Source organism: Nerophis ophidion, linkage group LG08 (genome assembly GCF_033978795.1).
Source record: "Nerophis ophidion isolate RoL-2023_Sa linkage group LG08, RoL_Noph_v1.0, whole genome shotgun sequence".
Classification (NCBI taxonomy): domain Eukaryota; kingdom Metazoa; phylum Chordata; class Actinopteri; order Syngnathiformes; family Syngnathidae; genus Nerophis; species Nerophis ophidion.
In genome coordinates, this window is record NC_084618.1 from 25,307,749 (window position 1) to 25,335,686 (window position 27,938).

The 27,938-nt window shown below is 42.1% G+C and overlaps 2 protein-coding genes across 6 annotated transcripts in view; one reads left to right on the plus strand and one right to left on the minus strand.

Annotated features, from left to right (window-relative positions):
• etv4 (ETS variant transcription factor 4) overlaps positions 1-1,875 on the plus strand; it is a 98,953-nt gene extending 97,078 nt beyond the window's left edge. For all 3 annotated transcript variants that reach the window (XM_061908099.1, XM_061908100.1, XM_061908101.1), the window contains 3 exons: positions 887-1,059; positions 1,310-1,411; positions 1,487-1,875. In XM_061908099.1, coding sequence (XP_061764083.1) covers positions 887-1,059; positions 1,310-1,411; positions 1,487-1,705 — 494 coding nt within the window. In that variant the 3' untranslated portion in view covers positions 1,706-1,875. The remainder of the gene's footprint in view (positions 1-886; positions 1,060-1,309; positions 1,412-1,486) is intronic.
• Positions 27-26,930, minus strand: LOC133557548 (ATP-dependent RNA helicase DHX8). 3 transcript variants are annotated; one of them, XM_061908097.1, is made up of 24 exons: positions 26,772-26,930; positions 26,598-26,683; positions 26,471-26,531; positions 26,312-26,400; positions 26,142-26,230; positions 23,423-23,689; positions 23,196-23,340; positions 22,925-23,122; positions 20,956-21,043; positions 20,793-20,890; positions 20,582-20,729; positions 20,325-20,506; positions 17,316-17,510; positions 16,996-17,181; positions 16,713-16,914; positions 16,454-16,635; positions 16,246-16,386; positions 11,572-11,727; positions 11,365-11,502; positions 11,158-11,286; positions 6,523-6,719; positions 6,287-6,466; positions 5,994-6,216; positions 27-1,102 (listed from the first exon to the last, which is right to left on the minus strand). In XM_061908097.1, the coding sequence occupies exons 1-23, from the start codon at positions 26,872-26,874 to the stop codon at positions 5,997-5,999; spliced, it is 3,480 nt and encodes a 1,159-aa protein (XP_061764081.1). In that variant the 5' UTR covers positions 26,875-26,930; the 3' UTR covers positions 27-1,102; positions 5,994-5,996. The 3 variants fall into 3 exon arrangements, with proteins under 3 accessions (XP_061764081.1, XP_061764080.1, XP_061764082.1); XM_061908096.1 differs by having other exon boundaries at positions 16,713-16,923; XM_061908098.1 differs by lacking the exons at positions 22,925-23,122; positions 23,196-23,340; positions 23,423-23,689; ... (2 more) ...; positions 26,598-26,683; positions 26,772-26,930 and having other exon boundaries at positions 16,713-16,923; positions 26,142-26,223.
• Between the last annotated feature and the right edge of the window lie 1,008 nt (positions 26,931-27,938).

Sequence of the window (27,938 nt, forward strand, 5' to 3'; positions counted from 1 at the left end):
ACAAAAACATGAAAACACAAATCGAATTGAACTTCTCACTCTTTGAATTTATTGACATTTCATATTTTATTGTGAAACATGAAAATACAATCTATATACAGATTTACAACACTGAGGATACTTAAATATAATACACACATCTCCAGCTAGCCACATGTAGATCCATATAAAGATGTAAGTCTCATCCATAGATATATACATGTATATATATTGATAAATATAATTACATACATCAATAGGATGTATAGCTATACACATATCTACATATATCTATAAAGATGTACATTAGATATTAATATATATGATTCGAGCTGTATCAATGCATGTCTATAACTATACATTTCATCTATATACACATATATGTACATTTATAATATATACAGATACCTCTATATATAAATAATTATACTTACTTATATTAATACAAGATGAGCTGTAAAACCATAGTCACCTCTAAATATATGTGTAAATATTTACATCAATGAGTGTATGTATAGATGTAAATGTATATATTGATATCTATACATATTTTTGTAGATATGTATTTATAATTGGATATACTTGATATTTATGACTTGACATGTCTATAGCGATACATCTCATCTACCTGTAGATATAAAAATGTATATAAATATATACTTGTAAATCTAAATGTGGACATTTGTATCTAGATATTGCTATAATCGATCAATATATATATATATATATATATATATTAATATATATCTATAAATGAGACATCTATGGATACATCTGCCGATAGAGATTGATATCGAGCTAGATAAAGTATGTCTTCGACATGAGTTTGATGCAAACATAAGACTGGTATTTTGTCACAGTTGTGCAAGTCGCGATGGTGCTGATAACGTTTGTTGTTCCCGCGTAGGCGAGGTGAAGCAGGAAGGTGGGGGCGTGTTCGGCGGGGGCGCACCTTATCAGCGGCGAGGCTCGTTGCAGCTGTGGCAGTTCCTGGTGGCGCTGCTGGACGACCCCGCCAACGCACACTTCATCGCCTGGACGGGCCGAGGCATGGAGTTCAAACTCATCGAGCCCGAAGAGGTGCGTCCTGGTCATGTGACCCGCAGTCATGTGATCCGTGTGTCTGCGGGCAGAGATGATGACTTCATTGATGGTTTGCACATATAATTAGTGCGGTTGTTAGCGTCATCCATTAGGCGGCCATTACGGGTGGATGAATAATTAATGTGCTTTTTTTACACGTCAATTAGGAGGCTAAACCCCTCCCCCTCTCTTTATGAAAGATGTATGTGGCGCCCCCCAGTGGCCAAAGTAACAGTTGTGTTGTCAGGTTGCTCGCCTGTGGGGGATGCAGAAGAATCGCCCGGCCATGAACTACGACAAGCTGAGTCGCTCGCTGCGTTATTACTACGAGAAAGGAATCATGCAGAAGGTAACGCTCGTTCACACATCGCCCCTCTACCCCCCGTGTTGCCCACTCGTGTCTAACCCGGCTTGCGTGGCACAGGTGGCGGGCGAGCGCTACGTCTACAAGTTCGTGTGCGAGCCCGAGGCCCTCATCTCGCTGGCGTTCCCCGACAATCAGCGGCCAGGCTTGAAGGCGGAGTTTGAGCGCTACGTCAACGAGGAGGACACGGTGCCGCTGTCACACCTGGACGAGGGCACGCCCTACAACCCCGCCGACAGCGCGGGAGCCCAGACCTACTCTAAAGGCTACATGTACTAAAGCCACGCCCCCTCGCTCTACCAAACATCTTCATACCCACAATGCACCTCTTGCACACGTCCTGCTCCACTTGTATATACAAATGATCTCATTAAGAAAGGTCTGTCACATCAACATGACATGATTGCTTAGTAGTAATAATAAATACTCTGAATTATTATACCCAACAACATGTCCTCCTTCTTAGCACGCCAACATACAAAAGGCTACTTACCCAGAGCCAGCAGCTACACAACAGCTAAGCACACAGTAAAACAGGACATTGGTCAATATCAACAAGTATCAAATTATTATCGTTGCATTTTACTTACACATATAAAAGTCTTTTAGAAAGTATTTAGTAACAAACGTGTCCACATCAAGCTTAATTTCTTAAAATATTGTGACCATTTAGTGTCACTAAAAACAAATGCCAATCCACTTCAACTTAAAAGACAAAATAGGTCCATTCAAGACGGTTAATAATAAATAGGTTAGTGTTTTTCATAACTACCATTGTTTACTACTACAGATAGCAATGTAACGCAATGTTAAAAAACAAAAACTACTTAAAAACAATACAAGTTTTACTACAACAAAAACTACTTAAACAATACTTCAACAGATACTACAACAACAATCAATATTACTACAACAACAAATAATGCAAGTTCTACTACGGCAAAAATAAATACCACAAATTCAACAATACTACTTTTACTAAAAAAACAACTAATACTACTACATACTACAATGACAACAAATACTACTACAGTACTACTACAACAACTAAAACAAAACTACTACTGCTACAAATTGTAATAATACCAAATACTACTACTGCAGGGTTTTAGCAGGTATTTTTAAATATAATTTACTGTTTTAATGCAACTTAAAGGTAATGCCTACAGCAGGTAGTTATTGTCAGAAAGTATACAAATGTCTGTACAGACAAAAAGCAATTGTCAATGCACTTCAACTTAGACAGCATAAGTCCATTCTAGACGGTCATTAATAAATACATTAGTGTTTTTCATAACTACAATTGTTTTCTACTGCTACAAATAGTAACGTATCAATGTTACTACAACAAAAACAAATACTACTTAAGCAACAACAATTAATACAATTGCTAATACTACTTCAAAAAACCACCACAAACAATATTACTACAGCAATAATACAAAAACTACTACAACAAAAACAACTACAAATGCAACAATACTACTACTACTTAAAAAACAACAAATATTACTACAAATACTGCGCAGTTGATTGAAGTAAAGTCTGGATGTCATTAAAACAGTTATCGCCATCTTTTGACACTTCTTCCACTCCCGTCCTTGCACGCTACACCGCTACAACAAAGATGACGCGGAGAAGACGCAGTCAAAGTGGAGGCACGTAAATAAGACTGCCCACAAAACGACGCATCCTGAAGCGACTGTCAGAAAGAGACTTGAAGATGGTCTGTAAAACATCATCTATGCAACATTTTGAGCAAAGAACCACCAATACATGTTATGTAGACCAGTGGTTCTCAAAGTTTTTTCAGTGATGTACCCCCTGTGAACATTTTTTTTAATTCATGTACCCCCTAATCAGAGCAAAGCATTTTGGGTTGAAAAAAAGAGATAAAGAAGTAAAATGCAGCACTACGTCATCAGTTTCTGATTTATTAAATTGTATAGCAGTGCAAAATATTGCTCATTTGTAATGAGTGGTCTTTCTTTAACTATTTGGAAAAAAATATATAAAAATAACTAAAAACTTGTTGAAAAAAACCAAGTGATTCAATTATAAATAAAGATTTCTATACATAGAAGTAATCATCAATTTAAAGTGCCCTCTTTGGGGATTGTAATAGAGATCCATCTGGAATCATGAACTTAATTCTAAACATTTCTTTACAAAAAAAGAAATCTTTTACATCAATATTTATGGAACATGTCCACAAAAAGAATCTAGCTGTCAACACTGAATATTGCATTGTTGCATTTCTTTTCACAGTTTATGAACTTACATTCATATTTTGTTGAAGTATTATTCAATAAATACATTTATAAAGCATTTTTGAATTGTTTTTATTTTTACAATATTTTTAAAGAAAATCTCACGTACCCCTTGGCATACCTTCAAGTACCCCCAGGGGTACGCGTACCCCCATCTGAGAACCACTGATGTAGACCACAACGAAGTGTTTCACATTTAGAAAAAAAAAAAAATATGACTCCTTTAATCCGGTGCGCCTTATATATGAAAAAAGCTCGAAAATAGACCATATTTGTCTTTATGACGACTCAGAGCTTTTGTCTACATCATGCTCTTAAACTGAAGAAATAATCGATACAGTGTTTAAAATGTCATGTACCGTATTTTCCGGACCATAGGGCGCACCGGATTATAAGGCACACTGCTGATGAATGGTCTATTTTTTATCTTTTTTCATATATAAAGCACACCAGATTATTGGGCGCAATAAAGGAGTCATATTATTATAATTTTTTTCTAAATGTTAAACACTTCCTAGTAGTCTACATAACATGTAATGGTGGTTCTGTGGTCAAAATGCTGCATGGATGATGTTTTACAGATCATCTTCAAGTCGCTTTCTGACAGTCGCTTCAGGAAGCGTCGTTTTGTGGGCGGTCTTATTTACGTGGCTCACCTTCGGCAGCGTCTTCTCCCCGTCATCTTTGTTGTAGCGGTGTAGCGTGCAAGGACGGGAGTTGATGAAATGTCAAAAGATGGCGCTAACTGTTTTAATGACATTCAGACTTTACTTACATCAATAACGGAGCAGTATCTCCTCATTCGGAAACAACAACAATGTGTCCCTTGAAAAACCGTCCAACCGGAACTCTCTTATAACTAAAGTTCCTTGGGTGATTAGTGTAAACTCACTACATCGGTATGTTTTAGCACTGTCATGGCGAGTTTACTGACAGATATAAGTAAGAACTTTACATTACTTTATATTAGAAATAGCAACAGTGGAGGATGAATGTCCCATAACAAGAAGATATAGTTAAAGAAGAAGCTTATCTACTACGCTGTAGGTACGGACTATGAAGGCGGATGTGTACAATTTTTCAGGATTTATGCAGATTCCAAATACAGATCAGCAGGTACCAGAAGGTAAGAAAAGTTTATTTTGCATAATATTGCAAAACAAAATGCCAGATAATGTATTACCGTATACACACACCGTAATAATACTAGTAATTTTAATGCGCCGACAATCCATCAAGCGGTGCGGCTTCATAGCTTACCAAAGTCGTACTAAAACATTTTGATAGTTTTTTGTGTAATGTTCTATATTTTCAATGGAACATATAAAGTGTTGGTGTTGTTTACTTAAGTCATATTGCCATCACATTGGAGTCTACACTTATCTCTTAAGTTTGACTGCCATCTACTGGTCACACTTATCATTACACCATGTACCAAATAAAATTGCTTCGAGGTCGGTAAGCAAAACCAGAATTATTACATACATTAGGCGCACCGGGTTAAGGCGCACTGCCCAGTATTAAGGAAAAACAAGGACTTTAAGTGCACCTTATAATGCAGAAAATATGGTAAATACATAATAATAATATTATAAGTAACTATTAAAAAGGATTTACACTTTTATTGTCATTACTGTACAATTGTTTACTATTTTACTTTAATTGGACGGTAAATATAAAGTCAAACTGCTTGTGTGTTACATACTTGGCCAATAAAGATGATGCTGATAAACAAAAAGGAAATAGAAAAACATGTTTCCATCCATCCATCCATTTTCTACCGCTTGTCCCGTTCGGAGTGGCGGGGGGTGCTGGAGCCTATCTCAGCTGCATTCGGGCGGAAGGCGGTGTACACCCTGGACAAGTCGCTACCTCATCGCAGGGCCAACACTGATAGACAACATTCACACGCTAAGGTTTCACTTAAATAAAAATGTAACATCTTCAAGTGGGTTTTTTTCTTCTAAATCGGGTGTTTTTTTTTTATTGCGTTTCGTAACGGGATCGCGGCATTCCCGTTCGTTGGTCCGTGTTGATGGGCTCGTATTGCCCCACCGGGTTGAAGCTGAAACATGACCACAATGGGACATTTGGTTTTGTCGTCGTTTTTTGGCGAGTCGCGAGTAGGGAGTGCGTCTGTACTTCATGAGTGTGTAAAGATGATCGTCCCGCTCCCCGCCCACCCAGACAACGATTGTGAATAAGTGAAAAGAGGGCTCACTGCGTTCAGTGGATTCTACAGTTAAATAAACGCGCTCAGGTGCACAATGGTGGAAGAAAGAAAAGAAAGTACTTACAGATCAGCGGCGTCTGAAGGCCCGTGAGATCCTCCAAGCGTTGGGTTCTTCGTAGCGGTTGTAGAGCGGCTCCAACTTCTGCAGCCGCTTCTGCCGACTGAGGCGTGTGGGGTCCGCCACGCGGTAGAAGGCGGGCGCAAACTCCACCAGCCAGCGCGGGTCGATGGTGGTCACCTCGCGCATGTACTCCTTGGTGGTCAGCACCAGCTCGTGATACACCAGCCTGTCAGGCCACACGCGGGGTTGACATTCTTAACCACATGACCACGGCGGTGGCGACGCCACTCACTCACCATTCTGGCTGGCGGTTGAAGAGCGTGCTGGAAGGGTGCAGGTACACCACCTGCTGGTCGATGAGGCTGCGGTAGCCATCTTGGGGGTGCTTTCTGGCCGCGTTCCTGAAGAAACCGCTACAAATGGCCTTCTGGACACGCATGGTGGACTTGCCGCACGATATCAGGTCCAACTTGTGCCTTTGGAATAGTAATGTTACTTTTATGATGATAATGATGGTGGTGATGATGCTCACCTGTCCATGATGCTCATCATCTGCTTGCGGATGTCCTGCGCTCTCCTCAGCGAGCGGGCCTGGATGAAGTTCTCGTAGCACCAGGGGTTGGAGAACTTGTTGTTCTTCCAGGAGTTGTAGGCGGCCAGCAGGGTGAGATGGTCGCCTTCGGGCTGGAAGAACTTGGCTTTCCTTTGGTCCGCTTGGACCTGCTTGTCCTGCAGCACCGAGGCAAAGAGGACCAGAAAGTGGACTAAGTTAAAAGTGGGATCATGAGAGAACTGCCTCGCTATTGGTACTACCTCCTATCTGGTCATGTGCTTCGCATGCTAATGTTAGCATGCTAAAGCCTACTATCCATCTATCCATTTACTAACGCTTGTCCCTTTTACTAACGCATGCTAATATTTTATACTAGTATTGTAGCTAATATTGTGTGTTTAAACTTAAAAATCATGGATTTTGATACTTGGTGCATCTTCATACTTGCCAACCTTGAGACCTCCGATTTCGGGAAGTGGGGGGTGTGGTGGGGGCGTGGTTTGGTTGGGGGGCGTGGTTAGGAGGGGAGGAGTATATTCACCAACTCGAGTATTTCATATATATTTTATATATATATATGTATGAAATACTTGACTTTCAGTGAATTGTAGCTATATATATTTAAATTATTATATATATATATAAATAACAGAAATAGTTGAATTTCAAACGGCACCTATCAAATACACAGTAATAAAAACACAGTTCTACTGTGCTTGCTGGTTACTAAAAAAAAAACACAACACTTACCATTCACTATTTGAGTAACCTTTGTTCTGCCATTTGCGTACTGGCGAGAGTCACTTGCCGTCAGGTCCACAACATCACGTAAATCGTTGGCCACTCAAAAAGGAACCCCATAACGCTATAGCCAACATTCACCAGGAGATGGCAACAGACAACATAGAATCACTCTATTACAGACGGCGTCGCCATGGCTGTAACATCCTCATTCTTCTGCTTTGTCTCCTTGTGTGTGCAGTTTTTTATTAAAATCCGTAGGTGTTGTAACGTGATTAAGCAGGCAAGCTGTTTATATAACAGGATAGCGGATGTGAAAACAGGCTGTCCCCACTCATGTCCGCATGGAGCTGGAGGGTGCGTGGCCTCCAGCTCCGGCTGAATTTCGGGAGAAAATTTCTTTCGGAAGGTTTTCGGGAGAGACGCTGAATTTCGGGAGTCTCCCGGGTTGGCAAGTATGTGCATCTTTGCAAGAATGCTAACTGTTCTAATGTTACATTAGCATGTGTTAGCATGTTAACATTTAATGCTAGCATTTCAACTAATTTTGCATGTTTAAACCTAAAAAATATGAATTTGATACTTGGCACCATCTTAGAAGTATGCTTACTTTTCCTATATAGGCTATCAAACTAACATTTTATGCTAGTATTTTAGCCATTTTTTATTAATTTGAACCAAAAAAATCATGGCTTTTGATACTTGTAGCCATCTTATTAGTATGCTAACTGTTCCATTGTCAGCATGCTAAAATGTCATACTCGCTTTTAACTGATTTTAATCATTTAAATCTAAAAATCATAGATTTTTACATACATGGCGCTTTAGCATTGTAACGTTTTATGCTCAAGTGTTAGCTAATTTTAATAATTTAAACCTAATAATCATGGATTTTGATACTTGGCGCCATCTTGCAAGTATTTAATTGTTCTCATGCTAATGTTAGCTTGCTAACGTTTTATGCTAGCATTTTAGCTAATTGTATTCATTTTAAACCCAAAAAATCTTAGCGCCACTTTAGAAGTATGCTAACTTTTCCTATGTTATCTGTCTTGGCCCTTAGATGAGGAGGCGACTTGTTTAGGGTGTACCCTGCCTTCCACTCGATGGGATCTGGGATAGGCTCAAGCCACCGGCTACCCCGAGAGGGACAGGCGGTAGAAAATGGACACTGAAATGGACCATACTAACGTTTTATGCTAGTATTTTAGTAAATGTGTATTATTTAAACCTAAAAATCACAGATTTGGATACTTGGCGCCATCTTGTAAGTAGTAAACTTTTCCGATGTTAACATGCTAACGTTCTATGCTAAACTTTTTACTAATTGTATTTGTTTGTACCTAAAAATCATGGCTTTTGATACTTGGCAACATCTTAGAAGAATGCTAACGTTATTGTTAATTATACTGAAACTAATTCCAATTTCGGCATGTTTACTGCTTACATTTTATCAAATTTTATTAGTTTAAAGATAAAAATCATGTATTTTCATACACGGCGCCAGCTTGCAAGTACAGTAGTTAACTGTCCATCCATCCATCCATCATCTTCCGCTTATCCGAGGTCGGGTCGCGGGGGCAACAGCCTAAGCAGGGAAACCCAGACTTCCCTCTCCCCAGCCACTTCGTCTAGCTCTTCCCGGGGGATCCCGAGGCGTTCCCAGGCCAGCCGGGAGACATAGTCTTCCCAACGTGTCCTGGGTCTTCCCCGTGGCCTCCTACCGGTTGGACGTGCCCTAAACACCTCCCTAGGGAGGCGTTCGGGTGGCATCCTGACCAGATGCCCGAACCACCTCATCTGGCTCCTCTCGATGTGAAGGAGCAGCGGCTTTACTTTGAGTTCCTCCCGGATGGCAGAGCTTCTCACCCTATCTCTAAGGGAGAGCCCCGCCACACGGCGGAGGAAACTCATTTCGGCCGCTTGTACCCGTGATCTTATCCTTTCGGTCATGACCCAAAGCTCATGACCATAGGTGAGGATGGGAACGTAGATCGACCGGTAAATTGAGAGCTTTGCCTTCCGGCTCAGCTCCTTCTTCACCACAACGGACCGGTACAACGTCCGCATTACTGAAGACGCCGCACCGATCCGCCTGTCGATCTCCCGATCCACTCTTCCCTCACTCGTGAACAAGACTCCTAGGTACTTGAACTCCTCCACTTGGGGCAGGGTCTCCTCCCCAACCCGGAGATGGCACTCCACCCTTTTCCGGGCGAGAACCATGGACTCTGACTTGGAGGTGCTGATTCTCATTCCGGTCGCTTCACACTCGGCTGCGAACCGATCCAGCGAGAGCTGAAGATCCCGGTCAGATGAAGCCATCAGGACCACATCATCTGCAAAAAGCAGAGACCTAATCCTGCGGTTACCAAACCGGAACCCCTCAACGCCTTGACTGCGCCTAGAAATTCTGTCCATAAAAGTTATGAACAGAATCGGTGACAAAGGACAGCCTTGGCGGAGTCCAACCCTCACTGGAAATGTGTTCGACTTACTGCCGGCAATGCGGACCAAGCTCTGGCACTGATCGTACAGGGAACGGACCGCCGCAATAAGACAGTCCGATACCCCATACTCTCTGAGCACTCCCCACAGGACTTCCCGAGGGACACGGTCGAATGCCTTCTCCAAGTCCACAAAGCACATGTAGACTGGTTGGGCAAACTCCCATGCACCCTCAAGAACCCTGCCGAGAGTATAGAGCTGGTCCACAGTTCCACGACCAGGACGAAAACCACACTGTTCCTCCTGAATCCGAGGTTCGACTATCCGACGTAGCCTCCTCTCCAGTACACCTGAATAAACCTTACCGGGAAGGCTGAGGAGTGTGATCCCACGATAGTTGGAACACACCCTCCGGTCCCCCTTCTTAAAGAGAGGAACCACCACCCCGGTCTGCCAATCCAGAGGTACCGCCCCCGATGTCCACGCGATGCTGCAAAGTCTTGTCAACCAAGACAGCCCCACAGCATCCAGAGCCTTAAGGAACTCCGGGCGGATCTCGTCCACCCCTGGGGCCTTGCCACCGAGGAGCTTTTTAACTACCTCAGCGACCTCAGCCCCAGAAATAGGTGAGTCCACCACAGATTCCCCAGGCACTGCTTCCTCATAGGAAGACGTGTTGGTGGGATTGAGGAGGTCTTCGAAGTATTCCTTCCACCTATCCACAACATCCGCAGTCGAGGTCAGCAGAACACCATCCGCACCATACACGGTGTTGATAGTGCACTGTTTCCCCTTCCTGAGGCGGCGGACGGTGGTCCAGAATCGCTTCGAAGCCCCTCCAATGGGCTCACCACCCATAGCAGGGGCCATAGAGGTCGGGTGCATTGTGAGCTGGGCGACAGCCGAAGGCAGGGCACTTGGCGGTCCGATCCTCGGCTACAGAAGCTAGCTCTTGGGACGTGGAACGTCACGTCACAGTAGTTAACTGTTCCCATGTTAACACGCTGACTTAGCAAGTTAGCATTTTATGCCATCTTGCAAGTAAACGGTTTCCTTGTTAACGTGCTAACATTAGCACGCAAACATTTTAAACTAGAATTTTAGTTAACATTTCTCATTTTTAACCTTAAAATCATGGATTTTAAACCTTGGCGCCACCTTACAAGTAGAAGTATTAACTTTTTCTATGTTATTATGCCTAAAATTTTATGCTAGGAGTTTTGCAAAATGTTTTTATTTGAACCAAAAAAAAAAAAAATCATACTTGTCGCCGTCTTGTAAGTATGCTAACTGTTACTTTGTTAGCATGCATAATTTAGGGTGATATTGGGGTTTAGATCAGGGGATGCTGGTTGAGACACCTGTGGTAATATAAATACATTTTAATTGAAAGTAAAAATGTCCTTTTGAGGGAAGTCAGCTGACCTTTGGCCTGTAGAAGATGTTCTGCACAGACAACATGGACACGATGGTGAGCATCTCTTCACTGCAGCCCAGATGTACGGACATGATCAACATCTTACACAACATGGGCTCCAGAGGGAACTCTGCCATCTAGTGGACAACAACATCACCACATACGTCAGGAGCGGTCCTCGTAGGAAAGGATGTTCTTTAGACGCGTCCACTCACCCGCCTGCCCAGTCGTGTGAGCAGACCCTCGTCATCCAGAGCTCCCAGAGTGTAGAGCTGCTCCATGGCTGTGATCAGAGTCTCCATAGGGGGGGCGTCCATGAAGTCGAAGGACAGGAGGTCGTTGATCCCCATGGCCTGGTGGAGGACACACAAATATCTCAGTATGTGGCGTCACACACTGCGTGCGTGCGTGTGTGTGTGTACCTTCAGGGAGAGCACTGTGCTGGCCAGGTTGGTCCTCTGGATCTCAGGCACATTGGTGGTCAACATTTCATCCCTATAGGCTCTCTCCGTATAGAGGCGGTAACACTTCCCTGGACCCGTTCTGCCGGCTCGACCCGCCCTCTGCTTGGCTTGAGCCTGCAGGCAACCACGTTTAACACTTGTAGTTACACACCTTGGCCACAAGCAGGGAACGCTTACACTTCATTCTTAAGAGTCCACACACAAAAAAAAACAGCTATTTTTTGTAGTCATAGTCATACTTGCCAACCCTCCTGATTTTCCCAGGAGACTCCCGAATTTCAGTGCCCCTCCCGAAAATTTTCCGGGGCAATCATTCTCCCAAATTTCTCCCGATTTCCAACCGGACTACAATATCGAGGGCGTGCCTTAAAGACACTGCCTTTAGCGTCCTCGACAACCTGTAGTCACATCCACTTTTCCTCCATTCAAACAGCGTGCTGGCTCAATCACATAATATATGCAGCTTTTAAACACACGAGTGAATGCAAAGCATACTTAGTCAACGGCCATACAGGTGACACTGAGGATGGCCATATAAACAACTTTAACACTGTTACAAATATGCGCCACACTGTGAACCCTCACCAAACAAGAATGACAAACACATTTCGGGAGAACATTCGCACCGGAACACAACATAAACACAACAGAACAAATACCCAGAATCACTTGCAGCACTAACTTTTCCGGGACGCTACAATATACCGCATTTTTCAGAGTATAAGCCGCACCTGCCGAAAATGCATAATAAAGAAGGGAAAAAAACATATATGTCACACTGGAGTATAAGTTGCATTTTTGGGGAAATTTATTTGATAAAACCCAACAGCAAGAATAGACATTTGAAAGGCAATTTAAAATAAATAAAGAATCGTGAACAACAGGCTGAATAAGTGTACGTTATATGACGCATAAATAACATACTGAGAAGGTGCCTGGTATGTTAACGTAACATATTATGGTAAGAGTCGTTCAAATACCTATAACATATAGAACATGCTACAAGTTTACCAAACAATCTGTCACTCCTAATCGCTAAATCCTATGAAATCTTATACGTCTAGTCTCTTACGTGAATGAGCTAAAAAATATTATTTGATATTTTAGGGTAATGTGTTAATAATTTGACACATAAGTCGTTCCTGAGAGTAAGTCGCACACCCCGCCCAAACTATGAAAAAAAACTGCAACTTATAGTCCGAAAAATACGGTACACCTCACCTCAACTCCCCCAACCCCATCTCCCGAATTCGGAGGTCTCAAAGTTGGCAAGTATGGTCATAGTGGACTTGAAAAAGAGCCTTCCACAAATTGTGGAAATGGACAACAATCAGCAACTAGAATATAATGTCTAACTTAACTATTTTTTAAACATAGCTCCCATACTTGCACTCGTCTAATTGTATGAATGTTTTCATTTCATACTCTGAGTTACGTACCAAAAATATGCAATAAAACCTAAAGTGATGGTTAAAAAAAGAGCCGTTAAAAGACTTGACTTGCCCCACCTTGTCTTGTTGTTTGAAGCAACAAATGTTTATACACGAAATTTTCATACACTGAATTCTTGCACACAGAATTTTAAAACACTGAATTTTTAAACACTAAGTTTTTAAACAGAATATTTATACACTCAATTTTCACACCGATTTTTTATATACTGAATATTTTTACACTGAATCTTTAAACACTCAATTTTCATACGCTGCATTTTAAAAAACTGAATTTTTAAACACTAACTTTTTTTAAACACTAAGTTTTTAAACACGGAATATTTAAACACTCAATTTTCACACGGAATTTTTTTGTACTGAATTTTTTTTTACACTGAATCTTTAAACACTGAATTTTCCTACACTGAATTCTTATACACTGAATTTTTATATAGTATTTTTCGGATTTTAAGGCGGACTTGAAATCCTTTCATTTTGTCAAAACTCAACACTGGGCCTTATAATGTACTGAATAATTTTGGTTGTTTTTACCAACCTCAAAGCTATTTTATTTGGTACATGGTGTAATGATAAGTGGGACCAGTAGATGGCAGTCACACATAAGAGATACGTGTAGACTGCAATATGACTCAAGTAAAAAACACCAAAATGTTATATGTTCCATTGAGAATATAGAACATCACAAATGGCGCTCAACATTCTATCCAAATGTTTTCGTGCGACTTTGGTAAACTATGAAGCCGCACCGCTTAATGGATTGTACAATTGTACAACTTCAACATATTATTATGGTGTGTGTATACAAGGTAAGACGTATTATCTGAAGTTTTGTTTCGCAATATTATGCAAAAGCAACTTTTCTTACCCTTTGGTACCTGCTGATCTGTATTTGGGATCTGCATGAGTCTTGAAAATTTGCGCAGGTCCGCCTTTGTAGTTGCGATAAGTTTCTTCTTTTTCCCTATCTTCTTGTTATGAGACATTCATCCTCCGCTGTTGCCATTTCTAATATAAAGTAGTCTAAAGTAGGGCTGGGCGATATATCGAATATACTCCATATATCATGGGTTTGTCTCTGTGCGATATAGAAAATGACTATATCGTGATACTCGAGTATATGTTCTCACAGAGTTGCTTTTAGCTGCGGGCATTACACTACAGGCTCTTTTCACTCTTCGTTGTCTCTCCTCACAGAAACATAAAACAAGCGCACCTTCTTACATACGCCACATACTGTCGCGCGGGCGATGTCATACTCTCTTGCGGAGCAGAGAAGTTACAGCATGGGCAAAGTTAGCTGTGATGCTAGCAGAGAGGTGCGAGTGGTAATACGAGAGAGAGAAGGTGCGAATCAGGTAACAAATGAAGGAAGAATTAATTCCAAGAAACACAGCACAGGGTCCATCGTCTGGCGGTGGTTTGGCTCCAAGCGGGAAGATGTCGAACAGACACCCGTAATATGTCAAGTATGCGGCAAGAGCGTTGCTACAAAAAGTAGCAGCACTGCTAATGTGTAGCATCATTTGAAAAGTCACCTGTTGGAGAACGAGAAGTGCTTGAAACGCCGCATGTCAACATCTCCGTTCGGTGCCATACCCACAAAATGTCGACCAACCATTTCCACACCAACACCGTATGAAAAAAATTGTTAACAGAAGGAGATAACGTCCGCAGTAAACTACCACATAGCAAAGGACATACACTATTTGATTTCCTATAATGCAGCTCATTTCTATTTAACAATTTTTGTAATATATTGTGTGACATTATGCACAAAAGTGCACTTTTTTTGTTTTAAACTATTGTAGTGGCGTTATGTACAAAAAGTGCACTTTAATTTAGTGTTGTTTTGATATGTCATCTTAGTGACATCATGCACAAAAGTGCACTAATAGCTTGTTTTAAAATGTCTCTGACAATCTTGCACTTTCTGTTTTGAAATTATATGAATGTTTGTGCCACTGCTTAATAACTGTTTAATAAATACAGTTTTGGTCAATTGACTTAGTTGGGATTTCCCTCTCTGCATGAAAGTTTAAAATGAGCATATATTAATGCAGTATGAACAAGAAAGTCTTAAAGTAGACACATAGAAACATTATACTGGTGTGATTGTATGCATCAAGTGTTAATTCAAGGCTAAGGCAAAATATGGAGATATATATCGTGTATCGTGACATGACATGGCTTAAAAATATCGAGATATTAATAAAAGGCCGTATCGCCCAGCCCTAGTCTAAAGTTCTAACTTACATCTGTCAGTAAACTCGCCATGAAAGCATATCAGTGAGCCATGTAGTGAGTTTACATAATTCACCCAAGGAACTCTAGTTATTAGAGAGTTCTGGTCAGACGGTTTTTAACAGGACACATTTCCGGCGTTGTTGTTGCACTAGTGCGCCACGGATGAGGAGATGCTGCTCGGTTATTGATTTAAGTAAAGTCTGAATGTCATTAAAACAGTTCGCACCATCTTTGGACACTTCTTCCACTCCCGTCCTTGCACGCTACATACACCGATACAACAAAGATGACAGAGAAAAGACGCTGCGGAAGATGAGCCACGTAAATAAGACCGCCCACAATACGGCGCATCCTGAAGCGACTCACAAAGTGTCTTGAAGGTGATCTGTAAAACATCATTTATGCAACATTTTGACCAAAGAACCACCATTACATGTTCTGTAGACCACAAGGAAGTGTTTTACATATAGAAAAAAATAATATTAATATGACCCCTTTAATGCACCCTATAATCCGGTGCGCCTTTTGTATGAAAATAGACCTGAATAGACCCGCTCCTCGGCAGTGCGCCTTATAATCTGGTGGGCCCTATGGTCTGGAAAATACAGTATACAGAATTTTTTTTACACAGAATTTTTAAAACACACGCATTTTGCTGACATTTTTTTCCAATTAAATTGTTAGGATAATTTGTTTAGTTCACAAAATGCCAACGCAAAACATTCAGTTACAAACTGTGTCAAAAAAAGCGTTCATAATAAAGATACAAATTAACCTTCATGTACAAGTTTTGCTTAGACAGTTAACGTGCACTCGAGACAAATTCTGTTAGCTAAAATTACGCTGATTGGCCACAATGTGCGGGGAAGTTGCGGACATTGGACAACGTTGCAAGGCCGTACGCAACTGGGGGGGTGTTGAAAAATAGATCTACCTGTGAGATGGGCGTCACCACCAGCTGGTCGATGCCTGTCTTGGAGTTATAAACGATCTGCTTGACAAAGCCCGGGTCCACCACGTAGTAGATGCCGTGTATGGTCAGTGAGGTCTCAGCGATGTTTGTTGCTATGACGACCTGGCATTGCAGCAAAGAACAAGGTGATAATTTGTCTCCTGATTTGAAGAAACAACCCATGTCCTACCTTCCTGCTGCCGAGTGGTGCGGGGTCAAAGATCCTGGTCTGCATCTCGCTGGGCAGTGCTGAGTAAACGGGCAGAATGATGAGTTCAGGGACGTCGGGTCCGAGCGACTTCATGCGCTCGTAGAGGATCTCGCAGGCGGTGTCGATCTCTTCCTGTCCGGTCAAAAAGACCAGGACGTCACCTGGGGAGACAAGAACGTTAGAGGGGGTGCGGGGGGGGAGACGCTGCAAACTGATTTTGGAAGCAAAGGTGATGAACCTGGAGGTTCTGTCAGGTGGATCTGCATGACGGTGATGAGGCTGGCATCCAGATAGTCCGTCTCAGGTTCTCTGGCGTAGAGGACCTCCACTGGGAACGTTCTGCCTGGGATGGTGAAGATGGGCGCCTCAAAGAAGTACTGGGAGAACTTGACGGCGTCCAGCGTCGCCGAAGACACGATCAGCTTCATGTCCTTGCGTTTCTGGACCGTCTAGAAGAGCATGTAGGTGAGAAGCCACGCAAACACACACACGCACACACACACACACACAGAGAGAGATACCTTCTTGAGCAGACCGAAGAGGACGTCGGTGTGGATGGTCCTCTCGTGAGCCTCGTCCAGCATGATGATGGAATACTGGCTCATGTCGGCGTCAATAAGACATTCTCTCTGCAGCATTCCGTGCGTCATGTACTTGATGACCGTCTCCATGCTGGTGCAGTCCTCGAACCTGATGGTGTAGCCCACCTGGAAATGATAAGTCGCACCAAGGTTCTAATTGTAAAACTAGCAGACAAACTCTTGAATGCATACTAGCCTATTGTATTCATCTACTCGCTCTACTGCCACCCGCTGAACACTTTAAGAACATTCCCACTTGCCTCCTGGCCCAGGCGACAGCCGTACTCCTCCGACACTCTCTTGGCCACAGACATGGCAGCCACGCGGCGAGGCTGCGTGCAACCGATTTTTCCCCGGGCGCAGTATCCCGCCTCCGCCAGGTACTGCGTGATCTGCGTGGTCTTCCCGGAGCCCGTCTCTCCCACCACAATCAGGATCTGGTTGTCGTGGACGGCCTGTCAAGAGACCACGGAACTTCCTGACCATGTGACCGTCCAAATACAAATGACAAAACACTCACTTGACCATTGAAGTACTAAACTATATCCTTCTATAACACTCACATAGTAGTCTGTTATGTACACAACCCAGTACATACTGGGTACATAATTGGTAGTGCGTACTTGGTAGGGCGCACTACTTCATACAAACTTGGTACAGATGCACTAGCTAACATTCACCTGGAAGTATGCAACTACTAAACTACATAGTTGAATCATGTACATGACTTAGTTGTCTAATGCAGTGGTTCTCAACCTTTTTTCAGTGATGTACCCCCTGTGAACATGTTTTTAATTCAAGTACCCCCTAATCAGAACAGAGCATTTTTGGTTGAAAAAAAGAGCTAAAGAAGTAAAACACAGCACTATGCCATCAGTTCTCATTTATTAAATTGTATAACAGTGCAAAATATTGCTCTTTTGTAGTGGTATTTCTTGAAATTTTTGGAAAAAAAGATATAAAAATAACTAAAAACTTGTTGAAAAAAAACCAAGTGATTCAATTATAAATAAAGATGTCCACACATAGAAGTAATCATCAACTTAAAGTGCCCTCTTTGGGGATTGTAATAGAGATCCATCTGGATTTATGAACTTAATCCCAAACGTTTCTTCACAAAAAAACAAATCTTTTTTTAAATATTTATGGGACATGTCCACAAAAAAAATATCTGTCAACACTGAATATTGAATTGTTGCTTTTCTTTTCACATTTTATGAACTTACATTCATATTTTGTTGAAGTATTATTCAATAAATATATTTATAAATATTTTTTTAATTGTTGCTATCTTTAGAATATATATTTTTTTAAATCTCACGTACCCCTTGGCATACCTTTAAGTACCCCCAGGGGTACACGTACCCCCATTTGAGAACCACTGCTGTAATGTGTACTTGGTAGGGCGCACTACTTCATACAAACTTGGTATAGATGCACTACCTAGCCCTCACCTGGAAGTATGCAACTACGACACTACATAGTTTAATCATGTCAGACTTAGGGGTCTGTTAGGTAATTGGTGGGGTGCATTACTTCATACAAACACAACCAAGTAAATACTGGGTACATATTTGGGAGTGCGTACTTGGTAGGGTGCACTACCTCATACAAACTTGGTATAGATGCACTATATAGCCCTCACCTGGAAGTATGCAACAACAAAACTATATAGTTTAATAGTCAATTTTATACTGGGTATGGCACACAACCAAGTAAATATCAGGTACATATTTGGTAGTGCGTACTTGGTAGGGCGCACTACCTCATACAAACTTGGTATAGCTGTATTCTATAGCACTCACCTGGAAGTATGCAACTATATAGTTTAATAGTCTATTAAGTACTTGGTATGGCACACGACCAAGTAAATACTGGGTACAAATTTGGTAGTACGTACACAGTAGGGCGCACTACCTCATACAAACATGGTATAGATGCACTACCTAGTACTTACCTGGAAGTATGCAACTATGACACTACATAGTTTACTTATGTACATGACTTAGTGGTCTGTTATGTACTTGGTAGGGCGCACTACTTCATACAAACTTGCTATAGGGTACATCACCTTGTCCTCATCTGGAAGTATGTAACTACTACACTATGTTTAATAATGTACACTAATATTAGCTACCTTATATAGGGTGCACTACCTAGCACTCACCTGGAAGTAAGCAACTACTAAACTATATAGTTTAATAGTCTATTATGTACTTGGTAGGGCACACAACCATTAAACATTTGGTAGTGCATACTTGGTAGGGCGCACTACCTAGCACTACTAAACTATATGGTTTAATAACTTACACTTGGTATTCCTTTACATACTTGACAGTGCACACTACCGAGTAAGTACTTGGAAGGGAACGAAACGTACTTGGTAGAGCGCACAAACTCATACAAACTTGGTGTAGGTTGCACTATCAAGCACTCGCCTGGAAAGTATACAATTACTAAACGGTATAGTTTAATAATAGTACACTCAGTAGTCTTTTACGTAGTTGAAAGACCCACAATCAAGTACATACTGGGTACATACTTGGTAGTGCGTTGTTGGTAGGCGGCACTACTTTATACAAAGTTGGTAAAGGCGCACAACCTAGCACTCACCTAGAAGTGTGCAACCACTAAACTATATAGTTTAATATTGTAAACTTAGTAGTCCATTACGTACTTGACTGTGCACACTATACAAAAAAGTATATTGTGGGTATATACTTGGTAGTGCGCACTTAGTAAGGTGCACTTTGCATAGATACACTACCTAGTACTCACCTGGAAGAATGCAACTACTAAACTATGTAATAATGTACACTTAGTATTCCATTATGTACTTGCCTGTGCACACTATACAAGAGAGTATATTGTGGGTATATACTTGGTAGTGCATACTTGGTAAGGTAAAGTTGGTATATGGTTGCACTACCTAGGATTCACCTCTAAGTGTGAACCTACTAAAACTATATAGTTCAATAATACACAAGTAGTCTACTACATACTTGTCTGTGCACACAAGCCTAGTAAGGACTTGGTAGGACAGAGAAAATTGTGAGTACGTAGTTCTTAGCGCACACTAACTAGCGCTCACTTGAAAGCAGGCAACAACTACTCTACAAAGCTAACAAAATACTTCTGTATGTACTTGGTAGTACGCACACTACTAAACTACTAAGTGACTACTAGATAGTATTAGTTAGGTAGTGTGTACATAGTTTAACAATTAGCACTTCCTGACCATGTGGGCATGTGACCATGGCGTTCCGTACCTGGACCAGCTCCTCCCGGAGCTTGAAGATGGGCAGGTTTTGTCTCTGCTGCAGGATGGACATCTCAGTCTTCATGCCGTAGGACACTTGATTGCCTCCAAAGGCGTACTTCTTCCATTCGGGAACGTTGACGGGAGGAGCGCCGATGCCTCGCATGTTAGCGGCGATCTGGCGGCCATCATCTGCGACAAGGAGGGAGAAGGTGAGACCAAAGTCCGACAGCAGGTCTCTTGGGCATCACACGTCTGTGTCCTCACAGTCTGGCATGGGGTCGATCCAGTTCTTGTGGAGGCCGGTGGGGATGGCGTCCATCTCTGCAGCACGAACCGACTGCTTGAGCTCCCGTCTCTCTTTGGCCAGAGCGCTTTGCATCATGGCCGCCTGGGACAGCGAGCCGTCGGGGTTCTTAAGAGGGAACAGGACAGTTGTCAGTGGAACAAGCAAGCCTTGCGTGATAATGTTCCCCACCTTCACGATTTTGACAGGACTCATGCTGGTGCTCCACTTGGTCTGTCCTTGCAGGAAGGGAGGCTCGTCTTCCACCAGGTCGATTTCCACATCCTCGTCTGAAACGTGGTCAGGTGATCAATCGCCGGCGCTCCCAAACTCAGCAGACTTTGTGGACCCTTACCTTCTTCGTCGTCGATGACCGGAAGGATTCCCGTTTCCTCGTCAAACTCGGGGAACTCCTCCTTGGCGAGCACGTTGGCGGCGATCATCTGCAGGAGCAAAGGAAGAGGGAAGGTTGGATACTAGAAATGGACCGATATGTTTTTTTTCAGGGCCAATACAGATTAGTAGTCAAGGTATATTAATTTGCAGTTAGTTATTTAAACATGAATATTATGTCAGTAAACATCTGAAAAAGTTGATTTTTGGGCATTCTTTTTTAGAAAAGTGGGAGCAGTAGTGACCTAATGCCTCATGTTGTGTTTAATTTATCATCAAGAACATCAACACCTTTATTACGTGTGTCTAAGACAGGGGTGTCAAACTCATTTTAGTTCAGGGGCCGCATGGAGGAAAATCTGTGCACACGCGGGCCCCACTATTAAAATAATGTCATTAAAACTAAAAAATAAAGACAACTTCCGATTGGGTTTTTTTTGTCTTACTTTGGCCAAAAATAGAACAAACACATTCTGAAAATATTACAATGAAAACACAAAAAAAATAAAGGCAGCAGTAAAGTTTAAATCCATGAAGAAAAGAAGAAAGTGAATGAATGTTTACAACTGAAAAAATGTACATATGCATAAAAAATTGTTTTCTTTTTTGTATTATTTTCTTAAATCAATTAACGTTTATGACAACCATTTAAAAAAAACAATGTAGAAAGTGAGATATAATAGGATAATGCATACATTTATCATTTGTTTTCAAAACAGTGATAAAAAAATTGGGACCCCAAAAATTTACTGGGGGACCCATCCATCCATACATCTTCTTCCGCTTATCAGAGGTCGGGTCGCGGGGGCAGCAGCCTAAGCAGGGAAGCCCAGACTTTCCTCTACCCAGCCACTTTGTCCAGCTCTTCCCGGGGGATCCGAAGGCGTTCCAAGGCCAGCCGGTAGACATAGTCTTCCCAACGTGTTTTGGGTTCCTTGGGAGGTGTTCTGGTAGCATCCTGACCAGATGCCCGAAGCACCACATCTGGCTCCTCTCGATGTGGAGGAGCAGCGGCTTTACTTTGAGCTTCTCCTGGATGACAGAGCTTCTCACCCTATCTCTAAACGAGAGCCCCGCCACCCGACGGAGGAATGACCATGGGAACGGAGATCGACCGGTGAATTGAGAGCTTTGCATTTCGTCTCAGCTCCTTATTCACTACAATGGATCGATACAGCGTCCAAATTACTGAAGACGCCGCACCGATCCGCCTGTCGATCTCACGATCCACTCTTCCCTCACTCGTGAACAAGACTTCGAGGTACTTGAACTCCTCCACTTGGGGGAGGGTCTCCTCCCCAACCCGGAGGTGGCACTCCACCCTTTTACGGGCGAGAACCATGGACTCGGACTTGGAGGTGCCGATTCTCATTCCGGTCGCTTCACACTTGGCTGCGAACCGATCCTGTGGGATCCCACTTTGAAAATTCCTAGCGCCAACACTGATGGAGTATTTTTGCGTGCAAAACAGCAGCAGGCGGCTCTGGCCTGTGGGCCGGTTCGAATACTAATCATCCCGTATATATTTTATCTCCAGTAGGTCGGGTTGTACTTTTGCCTCATCCTTGACTTTAAGCGTGAGTGAAGAATGCACTACTGACCTGATAAGTCCTAGGGAGAAAGAGATGATACAGTACTTTCTGCTCACAAAAGCTACCTGGTGATTGTTTGAGCACACTGCAGCTAGGATAGTCCCATTCCTTAGTTTCAGTCACATGGAGTCCTTAATCTTATTATATGTAAATATGATGACAATAAAGTCAATTCTATTCTATTCTACGAAGGAAAAAATACAACCTTGTCTACTATACTGATATAGTTCTGTTGTAGTTGTAAAAATAAAAAAAATGGAAAAAAATAGGCCGATACCAATAAAGATGAAAATGCCAAATATCACCGTTGATCTCTACGGAAAAGTCTGGAAGGTCTACCTGCTTTATTTCCCACTTCTCCAGGTCCGTTATCTTGGCCATCCGTTTGCGCTCGCTGGTGTTTTCTTCCGTTTCCAGCACTATGGCTTCCACGGGGAAGTCCGGGTTCCTCATGGCGTCGTGGTCGACATCAGCGTCAACGTCAAACGTCCTTCTCCGGTTGGGGTTGAGGTCTTCTCCGGTGTCCTGGTCCACATCCTGGAAGGGAGGAACGGCAACGTTTCCATGGGAAGAATCTTCCAGGAGTCATTTGTGTCCTCCGAGGTCTGACCTTCATGCTGAGACTGGCCTTGGTTCCTCTTAAGGACAGCACTTTGACCATGACCTTCTGCCCTCTGCTGACCACGGCGGACACATCCGCGACACGTCCTTCCCGCCGAAGCTCTGACACGTGCACCAGGCCTTCCCAGCGCTTCCTGCGGAGCGAAGGCAAGGTAGGAGCTCTTCCAGCTGGACTTGAAGGGCACGTGAACCCTACAAAATAAAAGCCTGGCTCACCTGAGGCCTTCCAGCTGCACGAAACATCCAAACTGCATGACGCTGTTCACTTTGCCGCTGTACACGCCGCCCGCCACGGGAGTGTCGGACAGAGGGGGCTGCGCGACGTTCTTCTGGGCGTCGTGTCCGGCCGGGCTTGGAGGTCGGTCGCTCCAACGGGACGCTCTTTTCCGTTGCCGCTTGAAGCTCGGTTCTCCTTCACACTCCCTCGAGTCGGAATGATCACGCTTATGAGCGCTCTCTGTGTTGCCTTGTCCTCCACCGCCACTGTAACATTACGATAGTACACGCGCTAATATTATCAATCAATCAATCAATGTTTACTTATATAGCCCTGAATCACGAGTGTCTCAAAGGGCTGTACATGCCACAACGACCTCAGATCCTACTTCAAGGCAAGGAAAAACTAAACCCAATGGGATAACAATGAGAAACCTTGGAGGGCACCGCAGATGTGGCGACCCCCCCCTGGCGACCGGTGCAATATTAGCATGCTAATATAGGATAATTTCTTTTAAGATAGCACCACGTATCAAAGCTATGATTTTTAGGTACAAATAACATTAGTTAAAATGCTAGCACTAACATGTTAAGGTTAGTATGCCAACATGAGAGGAATTAGCATACGTCTAAGAAGGCGCCACATATCAAAATTGCGGATGTTTAGGTATAAACATACAAAATTAGCTAAAATACTAGCAATAAAACATTAGCATGAATAATACAGTATATCTCGATATTTTGCCTTAGCCTTGAATGAACACTTGATACATATAATCACGCAGTTTGATGATTCTATGTGTCTACATTAAAACATTCTTATTCATACTGCATTCATATATGCTCATTTTAAACTTTCATGAAGAGAAGGAAATCACAACTAAGTCAACTGACCAAAACTGTATTTATTAAACAGTTATTAGCAGGTGACTTTTCAAATGATGCTACATATTAGCAGTAATGCTACTTTTGGTAACAACGCTTGTGCCCCACACTTGTCTATTCGACATATTCCCGCTTGAAGCCAAACCACCGCCAGACGACAAGACCCCCTGCTGTTTTTCTTAAGAATTCATTCTTCTTTCATTTGTTACCAGATCCGCACCTTCTTTCTTTCGTATTACCACTCGGGCGGCTTTGCTAGCATCACAGCTAACGTTACCCGTGCTGCTGCTGCTGCCTCTATGCTCCGCGAGGGCGTACACGTATGTGACGTATGGCAAAATGTGACGTATGTAAGAAGGTGCGCTTGGTTTACGTCTCTGTGAGAAGGAGACACAAAAAGGAGTGTAACGCCCGCAGCTAAAAGCAACTGCGTGAGAACGTAAACTCGAATATCACGATATAATCAGTTTCTATATCGCACAGAGACAAACCCGCGATGTATCGCGTATATCGCCCAGCCCCAACCCCCCAATACGGAGGTCAAGGTAGGCAAGCATGGAAGCGGTATAGTACCGAATATTAGGGGTGTATTGGTACGTGTATTTGTATTGAACCGTTTCGGTACGGAGGTTCCGGTTCGGTGCTGAGGAGTACCCAACAAGTTTCCACACGAACATAAGAAGTAGCCGCCTATGCTAAAGTCTTAATAAGCTGCTCCGCTCCATTCTGTCCCTGTCTCCTGCACAGCACCCAGTATTGTCCCACCCACACAACCATCTGATTGGTTACAACTGTAGCGGTAACAGTCAATCAGCAGTGCGTATTCAGAGCGCATGTCGTCAGCGCTTCAGCGTCAAGCACATAGGTGTTTAGAAGGTGAGCAGCGGACTCTCCCCAAATTATACTAAACACTTCCAAGTCAACTACTTTCTAAACATCACTATGAGCCTAAGGACCTTCTAGAAACAAACTGCTCAGCTCACTCGCAGTCCTGTTCGAGGTGAAGGCTAGTTAGCTTTTAGCGTAACGTTAGCTCATCTTGCGGTGTGTGCGTGTGTGTAAGTGTGCGTGTGTGTGTGTGTGTTACGGACAGTGTTGATTGAGGTGTGTTGAAGCAGTAAAAAAGGACTTTATGTTAAATGAAGAGTTTCTGTCTCTGATAGTGTATATAATAATGTAAGTGCATCATAAAGCCTACATGAACTCCATGGCGTTCAGGGATGAATAGTCTCTCCTATTGCTGTTGTGCTATTTTTTCAGCTATAGTTACGTTAATCATTAGTAATGTAACAGCCTAGTTTTGAATGGCAGCGTCCCTGCAATCACATGTTGATACAAATCTAACATTTACATACTAAAAATCAACTACAGGCTTCCCAAAAGCTGTAATAAATAAAGCATGATGAGTTGACGTGAAACTGTTTAATGTTGCACTTTTTATATGTAGAAGAAAAGTTGTCATTTTATTTAATCTGAGCAACACATTGAGGCAGTTTAATGTGGAATAATGTGGGCAGAATTATTATAGTGTTCCCAATGTTAAAAGGATAATGCCATTGTTTACAAATTTGGTAAATAAATAACCCAAAAATTAATATTTTGTTGTTTTCTTATTGGACCGAGAATTAACCAAACCGTGACCTATAAACCTAGGTACGTACCGGACCGAAATTTTTGTGTACCGTTACACCCCTACCGAATATGATTCATTAGTATCACGGTACTATACCAATACCGGTATACCGTACAACCCTACTTTCCACCAAGCCAAAAAAGCCTGAGTTGTCAGCTCGTTGTCCAGCGCGACTCTTAAGGTGCCAGGGAGTGAACTAACCCGGTGTGTACATTTTGAGGCATGAGCATCTCCAGCTCCTGCATGGCCGCTGCAGCAACTTGCTCGTCACTTTTACTGAAGGGGAGATTCTGGCCAAGACAAGAAAAGACCATTTTAAAAAAGGAACATTTTGGAAAAACAGAACATGATTGTAATGAAAAGTGCGCTACCGTCCACACAGGATCATCAGGTAGACACAGAGCAGGATATTTATCTTGTAGTTTTTCTTTCTCACTGATGGTTTTCACCTCCTTTTGTGCTGTTGCGAGCACAGTAGACATTAATTCAGTTTGTAAACAATAATAAGCGAGAAAATAGTAGGAGTCTACCTTGGCTGGTTGACGCTCGCATCGTTTGAATAAGTCGAAATAGGTTAGCGATGAGAGTTTCCTGAAACGCAAAATGTATTTTAGAAACGTCTCTAGAAGACAAGTGAAACGTTAAAAATACACTCACTGTAAAATCTGCTCCATTTTCTGCGAGGGCTGCTTTAAACGTGTCAAATGTTGGATGTTTCTCCGCCAGACTGATGATAAATTCAGCTGGCAAACGATGACAAGTGTTGAGAAATACAGACGTTGGACTACATTTAGCTGACATACCGCCTCAGTGAGACATTCCTCAACTTACCTAAATCCTTCTCGCTTATTTCTAGATGGTTTTCTAATTCCGTGCACACTTTAGACACCAAAGATAAATATTCTAAGCGTTGAATTTCGCTCGAAGCCGCCATGTTGTTTGTTAGTGTTTCACTTCCGCCTTTGAGCTTCAAAGTCTCACACAGCTCGCCCCCTGTGGCCTGGCGTAATATAACAACAGTCGGCTTTCTTATCTAAACGCGATGCAATAAACTAGTGGTTCTCAAATGGAGGTACGCGTACCCCTGGGGGTACTTGAAGGTATGCCAAGGGGTACTTGAGATTTTTCAAAAATATTCCAAAAATAGCAACAATTCAAAAATATTTTTTAAAAATATTAATTGAATAATACTTCAACAAAATATTAATGTAAGTTCATAAACTGTGACAAAAATACAACAATGCGATATTCAGTGTTGACATCTAGATTTTTTTGTGGACATGTTCCATAAATATTGACGTTAAAGATTTCTTTTTTTGTGAAGAAATGTTTGGAATTAAGTTCAGGAATCCAGATGGATCTGTTATTACAATCCCCAAAGAGGGCACTTTAAGTTGATGATTACTTCTATGTATAGAAATCTTTATAATTGAATCACTTGTTTATTTTTCAACAAGTTTTGAGTTATTTTTATATCTTTTTTTCCAAATAGTTGAAGAAAGACCACTAGATGGATAGACAGACAGACAGATAGATAGATAGATAGATAGATAGATAGATAGATCATAGTCATCATTGTCACCGACGTCCCACTGGGTCATTATTGTCACCGATGTCCCACTGGGTGTGAGTTTTCCTTGCCCTTATGTGGGCCTACCGAGGATGTCGTGGTGGTTTGTGCAGCCCTTTGAGACACTAGTGATTTAGGGATATATAAGTAAACATTGATTGATTGATTGATGATAGATAGATAGTACTTTATTGATTCCTTCAGGAAAATTAAAATTCCAGCAGCAGTGTACAGAGTTGAGATCAATTTGAAAAGTAAATAATGGGGTTTAAATGGAAACAAAATAGAAAAATATTACAATAAGAATAAAAAATAAAAAGCAACAATGGGAATAAAAATATAACAGTAAAATAGGAATATAACAAGAGAAACTAGGCCAGGGGTCGGGAACCTTTTTTGGCTGAGAGAGCCATGAAAGCCAAAGATTT

Excerpts from the sequence above, each read along its gene's own strand:
- LOC133557548 (XM_061908096.1), bottom strand. The coding sequence starts at position 26,874 with ATGGCGGCTTCGAGCGAAATTCAACGCTTAGAATATTTATCTTTGGTG. Across the intron at positions 16,636-16,712 it reads CCACCTGACAGAACCTCCAG|GTGACGTCCTGGTCTTTTTG; the intron begins GTTCATCACCTT and ends TTGTCTCCCCAG. Across the intron at positions 11,287-11,364 it reads TCACACGACTGGGCAGGCGG|ATGGCAGAGTTCCCTCTGGA; the intron begins GTGAGTGGACGC and ends GTTGTCCACTAG.